This window comes from Gavialis gangeticus, unplaced genomic scaffold (assembly GCF_001723915.1).
Source record: "Gavialis gangeticus isolate Ggan-Ray unplaced genomic scaffold, GavGan_comp1, whole genome shotgun sequence".
Taxonomy (NCBI): Eukaryota; Metazoa; Chordata; order Crocodylia; family Gavialidae; genus Gavialis; species Gavialis gangeticus.
In genome coordinates this window covers 6,597,687-6,609,751 of record NW_017729006.1, presented here as the reverse complement: position 1 = coordinate 6,609,751, position 12,065 = coordinate 6,597,687, and the positions used below count along the sequence as shown (strand labels likewise).

Sequence of the window (12,065 nt, the reverse complement as noted above, 5' to 3'; positions counted from 1 at the left end):
GCTAGGAGCTGGAACCAACTTCCAAGGGAAGTGGTGCTGGCTCCTACCCTGGGGATCTTTAAAAAGAGGCTTGATGCCTACCTGGCTGGACTCATTTGAGTCCAGTTTTTTTTTCTCCCGCCCACGTGGGGGGTTGGACTTGAAGATCTACAAGGTCCCTTCTGACCCTACTTCTATGATTCCATGAACTTCTGGAATAATGTGTTACATTATTAGCAGAAATATTTATGAACTGTTGTCTTAGTAGTATTTTAAAGCTCAGTTACTTTTTAAGTATTGGGTATCTGTACTTCATCTGAATTAATGGTTATTAGTAGGAAAAGATCTTAAATCATATGTTGTTTCCTGATATAGGAGAAAAGGAAGCTACCTAAATTTCCAAATGGATCTACCCCTACTGGAGAGACGCTCAAAGAAGAGGGCCATCATGCTGGACCTGAGCTACAAAGGACTGGAAGGTGTGTTTGCTTAATTAAGTTTGAGTAATCACAAAAAAAATTGGAGCAGTAAATCATTACTAATTACAGTTTTCTGTGATGACATTATCAATACCTTTATTATGAATTGAAAGGATTTAATTAAGCGCATCTCTTCCTTTTCCTTTTCAAGTGTTAAGTTCTTACCTATGATTGGCCTACTTTAAATCATTATCAACAGTATGTCAATATTTCTCAACACACTTGTGAAGGATTTCATTATATGATAATGCCTCCTTTAATTGACTAAATTTTCAGAAATCATTTTTAATTTTAAGCTGTTATAAAGCATGCATTTATCATACATATAGCAGAAAATTGATTTTTTTTTTCTATACTGGGCTAGATATTCAAAATGTTACATAGAAACAAAAAATCAGTGTCAAAGAAGAATTCTACAGAAGAAACTAAAAGATACCCAACAAAACAAAAATTACTGGGCAGTCTCCACATTCAAACACTGATAGCTTCCCGCAAGGAACAGAATGTAGGCAAAGTATTGATATTTGTCCTGCACTCATTTTCAATGACAACTCTTGTACATAAATCACATTCCTTTTCTGGCAAGTTTAGTAAACGGATACCCTTGACTACAACACTTAATTTTCTATAAATTTAGTAAAATATTTCACAGGCTATATTCTAATTCTTTCCCCAGAACCAGCCTTGGATCAAGAATAGGGGAAAAACTAGAAATTCAGAAAGTAATATTCTGTAGGCTAAAACTAGTCAGTAGTATGTTTTTTAGAGATTTAAAGAGAACTTGTCACCATGTGAGCTGACTTGATTTTCAGTTCAAGTAAAGTCTTCCTTGTTTCCATATACAGGCCAATGGAGCTTGTAATATGTACAAATGATCCTTCTCTTAAGAACAGAATGTTATGTTTTTTTCCACTGTTCTGTGACCATACTCTGAATTCATAACCAAATATTTTTGTAAATATTTGGTTTAATATGGGTTTGACCTTGTCAACATTTTTAGAGAACATCTATCATCAAAATAGCAGTTTCTGCTTCTATTTTGCTCAGTTGAATTCATTATACTATGTCTTTTTTTATTTTTCTTAAAATTCTTCTATATCTAGAGCCCATTGCTGCAACAGATGGGAGACGGATATTATTTATATATTTAGAAAACTCTCTATATGGAGAATTTCGCTAAAAAAAAACTAAAGCTGCTTCTACAACTCATAGATTTCTGGTAAACATTGGAGTGCAGGAAATGACAATGGTTCTGGAACTAGATTTGAACTGCTCTCTTCATGTTCAGTTTGTTCTGAACATCATTGCATTTGGGTATGAGGTTCTAAACACTGTTTGGTTAAAATAATTTCCAAGGATCTCTTTCAATATCTAGCCCATTATATGCAAAATATGTAGCCACCTTTTAAAAATGTGAAATATAATTGCTTTTTCTAAAATTGCTTAATTGGGATCATCTAAATTATTTTACATTTTAGTATTATATTTTAAATTGGATTATGAAGTGGTTAACTTGTGCTAGCAATTGGCACTGGCAGTCTTGTGTAGCCCATAGTTTTAACTAGCTAGAATCCTCTAGTGTACAGTTTGACAAGTTTCATCTCACCTATTTAGGCTTTTTGGTGGTTTGATGCTTGACATCAAAAGGAAAACAACTTTTTTCTTGAGTGACTTCAAGGATGCACTAAGCCTGCAGTGCCTGGCCTCGATTCTTTTCCTATACTGTGCCTGTATGTCTCCTGTAATCACTTTTGGAGGGCTCCTGGGAGAAGCTACACAAGGCAGAATAGTGAGTACAAAGAATGGTAGTAGCCAGGCTTTTAGATCTTCAGAGGCAAGTCACTGTGTGCATTTGTCTCATTTATTCACACTTTTATTTGAAGAATTTACCCACAGCACTTGATTTAGCCTGCCCCAAAACAGACCTTCCCCCAAAAGGTAATTGCTGTGGAAAATGTGGGAAACCCATGTGAACAGGAGAAGATGCACAGTCGAGGTAAAAATCTTTATCCTGCCTTACTGGATGAATGGCTTCATGAATTGAGAGAGGTCTTGCGTTGCCTCTCTTTGGAAAGGGGGGATAGAACTGGGTCTTAATTTAAAAAAGTAAAACTTAAATCCATAAAGGTGCACCATCCCAGTGGTCTGCTTAGGATAAGTCACAGGCTCAAGGTGGATAGTAAAGAGAACCTAATGGCCTTGAGTAATAAGTCTGGATGGATGATATCTACAATACACTAGAGGATGTGAATTGTGTATTTAAACAATGGGTAAAATATACTTTTTCACTATTTGTATATTGTTCTTATTCTCAGTAAGAGGAAATAATCAAGGCTTACAAACAGAAAATACTCTTCATTTTTATGTATTAATGTAGTTGGCTATAAAGCACAATTTCAGTTTTGGTAGTACAATATGAACAGTATTTAACAGCACCAGATCTGTTTTTAATTGCATTTTTCAGAAAAGGGAAGGGAATGGTCACGTCATCTGTCTTGAGTTGGTGTTTCTGCATTAATTGGCTAATAATAAAAATTAAAATAATTTAATGAAGTGTATTTTCTGCTTTATGAAATGTGAAAATTAGACTGTTTTGAGTGAAAAGGGTATATTTTAAATATCTCAATTTTTTTTACGGTTTTGATTAAACCTTTCTCCTTCAAAACACAGAATTCACCATATTACTTTTCAGAACAAATATTTAAACTCGTGTCAGTGCTATTAGTTGTTTGCAAAAGATAAAGTGTGATTAAATGCTAGTAACTTAGATATTTGCCTATTGATATGAAAATTTGAACAACTTATTGGCTATTACAAAATCTACTTACAGAAATAAGTAATATTCTTTACTATGGAGTACTTTACCTGCACCTAAATTTGTTCAGATAATTGGCATTAAAATGTTAACATGTTTGTTGAATGTACATCTTGTGTCACTTTGGGACCTGTGTTTCTTTTGAGCTTCATGTATAAATAGCTTCTTTCTTTTAGCTGTCTGGGATGGTTTGTGGGTTTGTTTCCTGCCTTTTAAATATTTGGGTGTGAATCACTGAGTATAATGAATTTAGTTTCTGCAAATATTCTTTCAAGCCCAGTAGATGACATTGTAAGGTACACAGTTTGTGTTCACCCCTCTCTCATTCCCAAAAGCTGTCCTTCCTCAGTACTTCCTTTTCCTGACAGCCTAATTTAAAGCCCAAAGTTAATGAACTGACTTAAAAACACTTGTTCAAGGTTAATTGTTGAAACGAGCTGGGTTTTATAAGCCTCTTAAATTGTTTATGATTTATGAAGTTACATTGTTTGTGGCCCCCATTCAGCAAAGCAGTTTTTTACTCCTGGTTGTGTTTTGTTGAATAATTTTGTTTGCCTAATTTTTGTATCTTTCTCAGATTTGAATAATTACAGAATATCAAATAGGTTTTTAAAAATTGCCGCTCAAAACTTCTCTGTTGAATAACTTTTTCATCGTTCTAATTCTAACTGGATTAGATAATTTGTGAAAATCTTTAATACTGTACTGACTTGTATTGTACAAGGTTTGATTCTCTCCCGGGGTAGATTATTTCTTTCCTTCCTCCCCCCGCCCCCTGATGGGATGTTGGCTTATTGGTTCTTAAATTTATTGTCATGTATTCGTAAGCCAGTATTTTTCAGTAAGCCTAGTTAGGTGCATTTTGCAATGCATGGCTCATGGGTGCAGGTTTGATATAGCGCACATGCTATTTTGATACAGGTCTGGTGCAGTATCTTCTTTCTTAAAGAGACAGCCAACTTTATTAGAACATGTGTTGATTAGGTACTATGTTTTTGTTATAACATTTGGTAGGTGCTTTCCTTCACAGCCTCCAGAATGAATAACTTTTTTTTTCTTTCATGGTTTTGGGCTGCTTTATGTTTCTCAAAAGTAAAGCATTCCAAAGCTTTTGACCTTGATGCTGTTCCAGCAAAGTTTGTGTTAAGTTACACTTCTGTGTGAAACAACAATAACTTCAATGCTTTTACATCATGTCTTGTTTCTAATTTAGGGTATTAAAATACATTAACTATGTAAACAATGTGGGAAATGTTAATTTTAAAATCAGTGTAGTCATGAAGATTTTTTTTCCCCAAACAGAGTGCAATAGAGTCTCTCTTTGGAGCCTCGTTAACTGGGATTGCCTATTCTCTGTTTGCTGGGCAGCCTCTTACAATATTGGGGAGTACTGGACCAGTTCTAGTATTTGAGAAAATATTATTTAAATTCTGCAAGTAAGTAACATTTTCTGATCTTGCCACTACTTTTCATTTTAAGACCATAGAATTTTAGATCTCAGTTCTGTATAGTGATGTTATGACTTAGCTCCTTGATTTGATCCAAAACTAAGAGAGAGCTGCTTTTCAGCTCTGGTTTGAATGTATGTCAGTTTGCAAGAAGAGCCTACAAGACTTTAACTGTGGGATTTGTGAACTGGAGCTCTAGCCATGATTTGACTACAAAAAATGAAACGAATTCTTGCCTTCAACCTGTCTTGCTCCAAATACTGTTTTTATATCCCCATCTCTATTAAATATATTTAAATAGAATGGCAAATTTAAAAAACAAATATAATTTTAATTAGGAATGTGAATGATTAAGCATTTTTATCTGTCTACATATTGATAACTGGTAATACCTTTCTTACTGGTAATCATTTAGCACAAGATAGGGAACAGTCTGGCAGTTAAGAAGGGGAAGAAAAGTAGCATGGTACCCCTGCAGGCACAGGAGGGGAAGGATGGGCCGGGAGGCAGGAGGAACCAATACTGAGTATGGAATGGGAGCTGTGAGGGGCCTGATTCTTGTGGCAGCGCAGTCCCAGCCTCTTCCCTGCCGTCCACCTAGAGGTGCATATGCATCTGCTACCAGCAGTGAGCCAGGCTAGGGCTGCACAGACCCTGGTGTAGCCACTTGTAGCCTCCCCTTGGGCTGCTCATGACAGGTGGTTGGGTATGCTGCAAGTAACTGCACTGGGGTCTGTGGAGCCCAGTCCTGACTTATCGCCAGTGGTGGCTAGACATGCACCTAGGGTGCATGGTGGGGAAGAGGCTGGCGTGTGCTGCCAGAAGAAGGATTGGGCCCCCCACAGCTTCCCTACTGTCTGCTCTGGGGTATGTGTGCACCTGCTTCTGGCAGTGAGCCAGGCCAGGGCTCTGCAGACCCTAGTGCAGCCACTTGCAGTCCTGACTCCTAGGCAGGCATGCACCTATGGCAGCAAGGAATGAGGGGCTTGCCTAGCCTAGTGCTGCTGCCTGGAGGATAAGTAAGTATGTGTGGGAGCTGGTCCCTGGCAGGTGCATGTTATCAGTTAACTGTTTATCTGATAACATGAGGGGAGTTTAAATGGGTACTTAATTAAGCAGTATTTACAGCCCTAATTTTATTACCTATTCAATATCACCCTTGAAAAGAGAATTTTAAAAGCTATTTAGATATTTAAAATGATAATTGTATTACACAGATGAAAGAAAAAAGTGGAACCACTTCCTTTGTAGAAATCACTAATATTAAATCTTCTGTCTTCATAATATTCTCAATTTTAGCATCTGTTTTAGGAGATACGGTGTGCATCTTAAACCTTAAAACTAGTATATATGAAAACTTTAGTGTTGTTTTTTTTTTAATCTACAACAGTTCAGGGTCATATTCTGCCCAACTTGCAAATACAAAAAATATTAAAGAATTGTTTAAATTAAACGTTCAGATATTTCTTAGTTTTCAGTTGGTGATCTCTAATTAAGTGGCAAATGCTGTCCCTAGCAGCAATTGCTGAAGTAATAACACAGATTGTGGAGACATAAAAGAAACACTGGTGAACCACTTACTTTAGCAGCAGTTGTGAAGCACAGATTGACCCCCGCCAAGTAAATTGGAGTTCCAGGCAAAGGCCAAATTCTAATTTAATAGAATATTTACCTGACCTTTTTGCCTAAAATACAATGGTGGCTTTGAATAGGAGGGAGTGACCAAGGACTAGTCTGGCTGCGGGGAACTCTGACTAGGTAGGTAGCTTTGAAAAGAACCTAACCTCTCTTCTTGGCTGGAGGGCATTCTACACCATTAACCTGGTTATCCCCTGTGGAGTGTAGTAAGGCCAGCCCACAGGATCAAAAAGAGATGAAAAAAATGGTCTCAACTCTACCTAAAACAAGGCGGCCCTGCTGAATAAAGCCGGTGGGGGTGGGGGTTGAATAGGTGCAGGAAAAAAAACTTGGCCTACTTCTCTGTTCCAAGGTGGAGTAGGGTGTAGGTATAGGTAATCTTGACGTTTCTCCAAATGCTTCTCTTTCTCTTCTCCCCTTTCCCCAAAACAGGGACTATGGTCTTTCCTATCTCTCCCTACGAACCAGCATTGGTCTGTGGACTTCATTTTTTTGCATTTTATTAGTAGCAACTGATGCAAGCAGCCTTGTATGTTACATCACTCGATTTACTGAGGAGGCCTTTGCAGCACTCATTTGCATAATATTTATCTATGAGGCATTAGAAAAGCTTTTTCATTTGGGAGAACTGTACGCGTTCAATATGCACAATGACTTGGATAAACTGACTTCATATTCGTAAGTGTCATCTTTTTTACTATATTTGTCATATTTTACAGTACACTGAAATGTTTTGACTCAATAAATGTATATAAAGGTGTACATACATAATACCATTTGTTCATAACATTTGAAAACTTGAATTCTTTAATTTTTGCATGTTCTGTTTAGTTCATTTTATTTTTTCTAAAAAACGCAGCTTTGACTAAATGTTATCCAATCTCAGTTGCATATGATCCAAGCAGAAGGCACGGGAGGTATAAAACGAGGGTGAGCAATTATTTGGGCTGGAGGGCCACTTAGGGAGTTTGGTTGGCAACCCCTGGGCTGCAACAGCTCACCAAAATGTCTTAAATGGCTTTGTCCTGCACTTGGCTGGGCAGATGGGATGGGGCCACAGGCAGGTGGGAAGTGGCATCTGGGAGTGGGATGGATGGGTGGGACTGGGATCAGGATCACGGGGCCATAACATTGTGGGGCCTGGGGCAGAGACAATCTGTTCCTCACGTGCCCCTGCCTGCAAAACTGGCATCCATCATCGGAGGTGTGGGCAGATGCAAGGGTGTATGGAGACCTCGCCCACCCACTGTGTCTGGCACGCTGGCAGTGGGTGCAGGGCAGCTGGGCCATAGTGCTGGGTAGTGGAGCCAGGTTCCCTGGTGGCAGAGACTGGCAGTGGCAGCTGGAAGGAGCCACTGCTGTCAGGGTGGCCGGGAAGCAAGTCTAGCCACTGCCACCCCAGCCCTGCTGTGCACCAAGGGGCAACAGGATCAAGTGCATGTGCCATGGCTTCAGCTACCCTCTGTGTCTGAGCTGGGCTGGGTGGGTCTGAGGGACCTACCACGGGTTAGATACGTTTCCTTGCCCACAGGCCATATCTTTCTCACCCCAATATAAAAACAAACTAGCTTCCGCATGTTTTGGAAACTTCTCTATCTTGTGGTTTTTAATACATGAATTTCTGGCTTGATAACCATGCACTGCATTGTAATCAGTTTATACCAGTGATTCTCAGTCTTTTTAGGTTTAAAGCAGCCTTGAAAAATGCCAGCTCTTAGTTGCTACTTGTTATTTTGACCCTACAGAAAAGTAATGGAGCAATTTAAGAATTAAAAAATACTACAGCAGGTCAGAATGTTTTTAATGCTGTGGATTGCTGTTTAAAATATCTGAGTTTATCTTGTGAATCATGTTTACACACCTAGCAGAGTTAACATAGCATGGTACCCTTTAAAAGGAGCTCCAGGTACCCATGACTGGATTTAGGCGTGCAAGCACATGTGGCACCACAAACCTTGTGCATTGCACATTAAACTGTGTATGGCACTATCTAATGGCTTTATTTTATAAACCCATCCTTTTATTATTTAATTTTGAATCATTTTATTGCACAGACTGAGGAGCCTTGAGCTCTATCTTTTCACAAATGTATAGGAAGTGCTGTTCTAAAAACATTTTTGAAAATATAAATTACTAAAAATCACCACATTGTTACCCATTTACAAGTTTAAAACCAAATAAACAAGAATGGGAAAAAAATCATTAAAAGTACTTTTAATTTATCTTTCAGATGTGTATGTTCTGAGCCTCAAAACCCCAGCAATGATACTTTAGAGATCTGGGCAAAAAGCAATAAGTCTGTGGATACCATAACATGGAGTAACCTGACAGTTTTGGTGAGTACCTGTGAAGATAAAATGCAGACTTATTTTAATCTTTGCCAAATAGAATCTGAAATGGTTACTTTGCAGTTCTATATAGGGGATATTTAAGACAGTGGGGAAAAAACTGGAAGTTTGGAGAGTAATGTTTCCCTTCCCTTTTCAGTACCTGAATAACATATTTTACGATTCATGCCAATAAGTCTCCATTTCACAAAAAGAGGTTGATCTAAATGTTTACTATTATTATTGGCTTATTTCATTTTCATAGGCTAAGGACAAGCTGTGTCCAAAATTTAGGTAAAACATGCATGTGATTATTTTGCTCTATTACTATTGTATCATGGTAGCATTTATTTTTAGTAGGCTGAGTCCTCATTTCAGTATGGATGACAATGAACTTGATGTGCTTAAAGTTTAAGCAAGAACTTAAAGTGCTTCTCAAAATATTGTACACACTATATTTGATTTATACTTTTATCTTTACTACTTCTTCGTATCCAAATGAAAGTCTTCATCTATAATACTTTATTTTAGGATTAAAAGTGCATATTAGTCAGAAGTCAACATTTGCCGACAGTTACCATTATAATAAATATTTCCTGCCCAAATATTATATCTGATATACTGTTATCTAATAGTTAATGGCAAGTGCTGTCCTTCCACATTTCCACTATAATAATTCATTTCCCAAGGTTGCTGCATGTACTGAACAGTTTCAAGGATGCTTTGAATTCTGATCCACGTCTTGGCACGATCTTCTTTGTTCATTTGTGAATTTTACTTGTTCATTGGTTAGGATTGTTACCATATATTTAAATTATCTGTGAGATACAGCCCATGGGCTTTGTTTTGAGCCTCAAAACCCCAGCAGTGATTCTTTTACAGATGTGGGCAAAAAGCAATAATTCATAAGGGCAAACATAGTGTCCATATTTAAGAAAGGGGAAAAAGGAGGATCCAGGGAACTACAGACCAGTCAGCCTCACCTCAGTCCTTGGAAAAATCATGGAGCAGATCCTCGAGGAACCCACTTGTAAGCATGTGGTGGAGGAAAAAGGTGATTAGGAACAATTGCCATGGATTCGCCAAGGGCAAGTCGTGCCTGATCAACCTGATTGCCTTCTATGACGATGTGACTGTCTCTGTGGATGGGGGGAGACTGGTGGATGTGATGTACCTGGTGTACCTCGATTTTTAGCAAGTCCTTTGATACAGTTTCCCACAGCATTCTCGTAGGAAAGATAAGGAAGGTATGGTGTGGATGGACTGTAAGGTGGATAGAAAACTGACTGGAGCATCAGGCTCAGAGTAGTAATCAATGGCTCAGTGTTTAGTTGGCAGTCAGTATCAAGTGGAGTCCCCCAGGGGTTGGTGCTGAGGCCGGTTTTGTTCAAGGTCTTCATCAGTGACTTGGAAGATGGCATAGAGTGCACCCTCAGCCAGTTTGCAGAGGACACGAAGCTGGGGAGAATAGTAGATACCCTGGAGGGTAGAGCTAGGATTCAGTGTGACCTAGACAAATTGGAGGACTGGGCCAAAAGGAATATAATGAGGTTCAACAAGGACAAGTGCGAAGTCCTGCATTTAGGATGCAACAATCTCATTCACCAGTACAGGCTGGGGCTGACTGGCTGGGCAGCAGCTCTGCAGAAAAGGACCTGGGGGTTACAGTGGACAGTAAGCTGAAATGAGTCAGCAGTGTCCCTTAGTTGCCAAGAAGGCTAACAGTATCCTAGGCTACATTGGTAGATGTGTTGCCAGTAGGTCAAGAGAAGTAATTTATTCCCTTCTACTCAGCACTGGTGAGGCCACATCTGGAGTACTGTGTTCAGTTTTGGCCCCTCACTACAAAAAGGATGTGGACAAATTGGAGAGAGTCCAGTGGAGGGCAACAAAAAATGGTGAGGGGGTGAGACTTATGAAGAAAGACTGGAGGAACTGGGCTTATTCAGTGGGGGCGTGTGAAGCAGGCAGTATTAGATTCAGATTCAGCCTGATTTTGTGGACAGTGATTTGATTTGCTGATTCAGATCACTGTCCCAATTTGATTTGGCCGAATCTGCATCTGAAGATTTGATTCTGATTTGGAGAATCAGCAATTCAGCCATAAACATGGCTTTGTTTTTTTTCTACGTATCCCAAGGTACGAGGCATGGCTTGTGAACACTGAGATGCTGAGGCAGATGAAGCATCCTATGAGAGTGCAGGGCAGTCCACCGCCGAGCATGCAGGGGACCTGGAAGTGGACTGGAAGTACTTCTGGTTCACTTCCAGGTCTGCTGCCGAGCACGCAGGGGACCTTCCACGTGCCCTGGCTCAGTGATCAGCCATGGGGGGAACCCCAGGTGTCCTCCCCCTGACCCAGGAGGCACCAGTTGCTGAGCTGGGGGTGGGGGGCATAGGGGTCCCCTGCACGCTCTGCTGTGGACCTGGAAGTGGACCAGAAGTGCTTCTGGTCTGCTGCCAAGCGTGCGGGGGACCCCCCCTGCACTCCTGTGTGATGCTCCATCCACCCCACCATGTCAGCGTTTACAAGCCGTGCCTGGTACCTTGAGGTACGTAGAAAAAAGAGATACACCTGTATCTATGGCTAAATCTTCAAATCTCTCCAAATCAAATTGGAGGCTTCTGATTTGATTCAGACAGATTAATGGGTTTCCTGATTCGATTCAGATTTGGAGATTTAACCGCCAAATTGGGCCAAATCTCCTCCGAATTGAATCAGTAACCGAAGCTTCGCACCCCTTATTTAGTCTAGAGAAGACAAGACTGAGAGGAGACTTAATAGCAGTTTTCAACTACCTGAAGTGGGGTTTGAAAGAGGATGGAACTAATCTGTTCTCTGTGGTGGCGGATGACAGAACAAGGAACAACAGTCTCAAGTTGCAGCAAGGAAAGTTTAGGCTGGGTCTAAGGAAGAATTTTCTCATTACGAGGGTAGTAGAACACTGGAACAGCTTACCCAGGGAGGTGGTGGAAGCTTCATCCTTGGGGGTGGGGGGGGGTTTCAAAACCCAGCTAGACAAAGCTTTGGCTGGGATGATCTAGTTGGGGATGGTTCTGCTTTGAGCGGGGGTTGGACTAGATGACCTCCTGAGGTCCCTTCCAAACCTAACTTCCTATGATTCTATGATTGTGTGTATGTGTATTTGTACTGTCACACCAGCTTAACATTTTAAGCAATTGCCTATAACCTCCCCAATAATTCTATACTTTTCTCATCTGAAATCAAGAAGAAATTAATTTCTTCTTAATTCTGGCCAAATTCTTCTACGGTAATGCCACCCAACAAGCACATCTCCAAGTTAAAATCTGTAGGGGGTGTGTGCGTGCGTGTAGATTTTTTTAATTTGGAGTTTCCCCCGAGGCAGACCCAGGCTGT

The 12,065-nt window shown here is 39.9% G+C and overlaps 1 protein-coding gene across 2 annotated transcripts in view; it reads left to right on the top strand.

The window, feature by feature from the left end:
- The window catches only part of SLC4A7 (solute carrier family 4 member 7), a 100,526-nt gene that overhangs the window by 64,295 nt on the left and 24,166 nt on the right, over positions 1-12,065 (top strand). For both annotated transcript variants that reach the window (XM_019508780.1, XM_019508781.1), the window contains 5 exons: positions 355-458; positions 2,073-2,247; positions 4,576-4,709; positions 6,792-7,037; positions 8,590-8,695. In XM_019508780.1, coding sequence (XP_019364325.1) covers positions 355-458; positions 2,073-2,247; positions 4,576-4,709; positions 6,792-7,037; positions 8,590-8,695 — 765 coding nt within the window. The remainder of the gene's footprint in view (positions 1-354; positions 459-2,072; positions 2,248-4,575; positions 4,710-6,791; positions 7,038-8,589; positions 8,696-12,065) is intronic.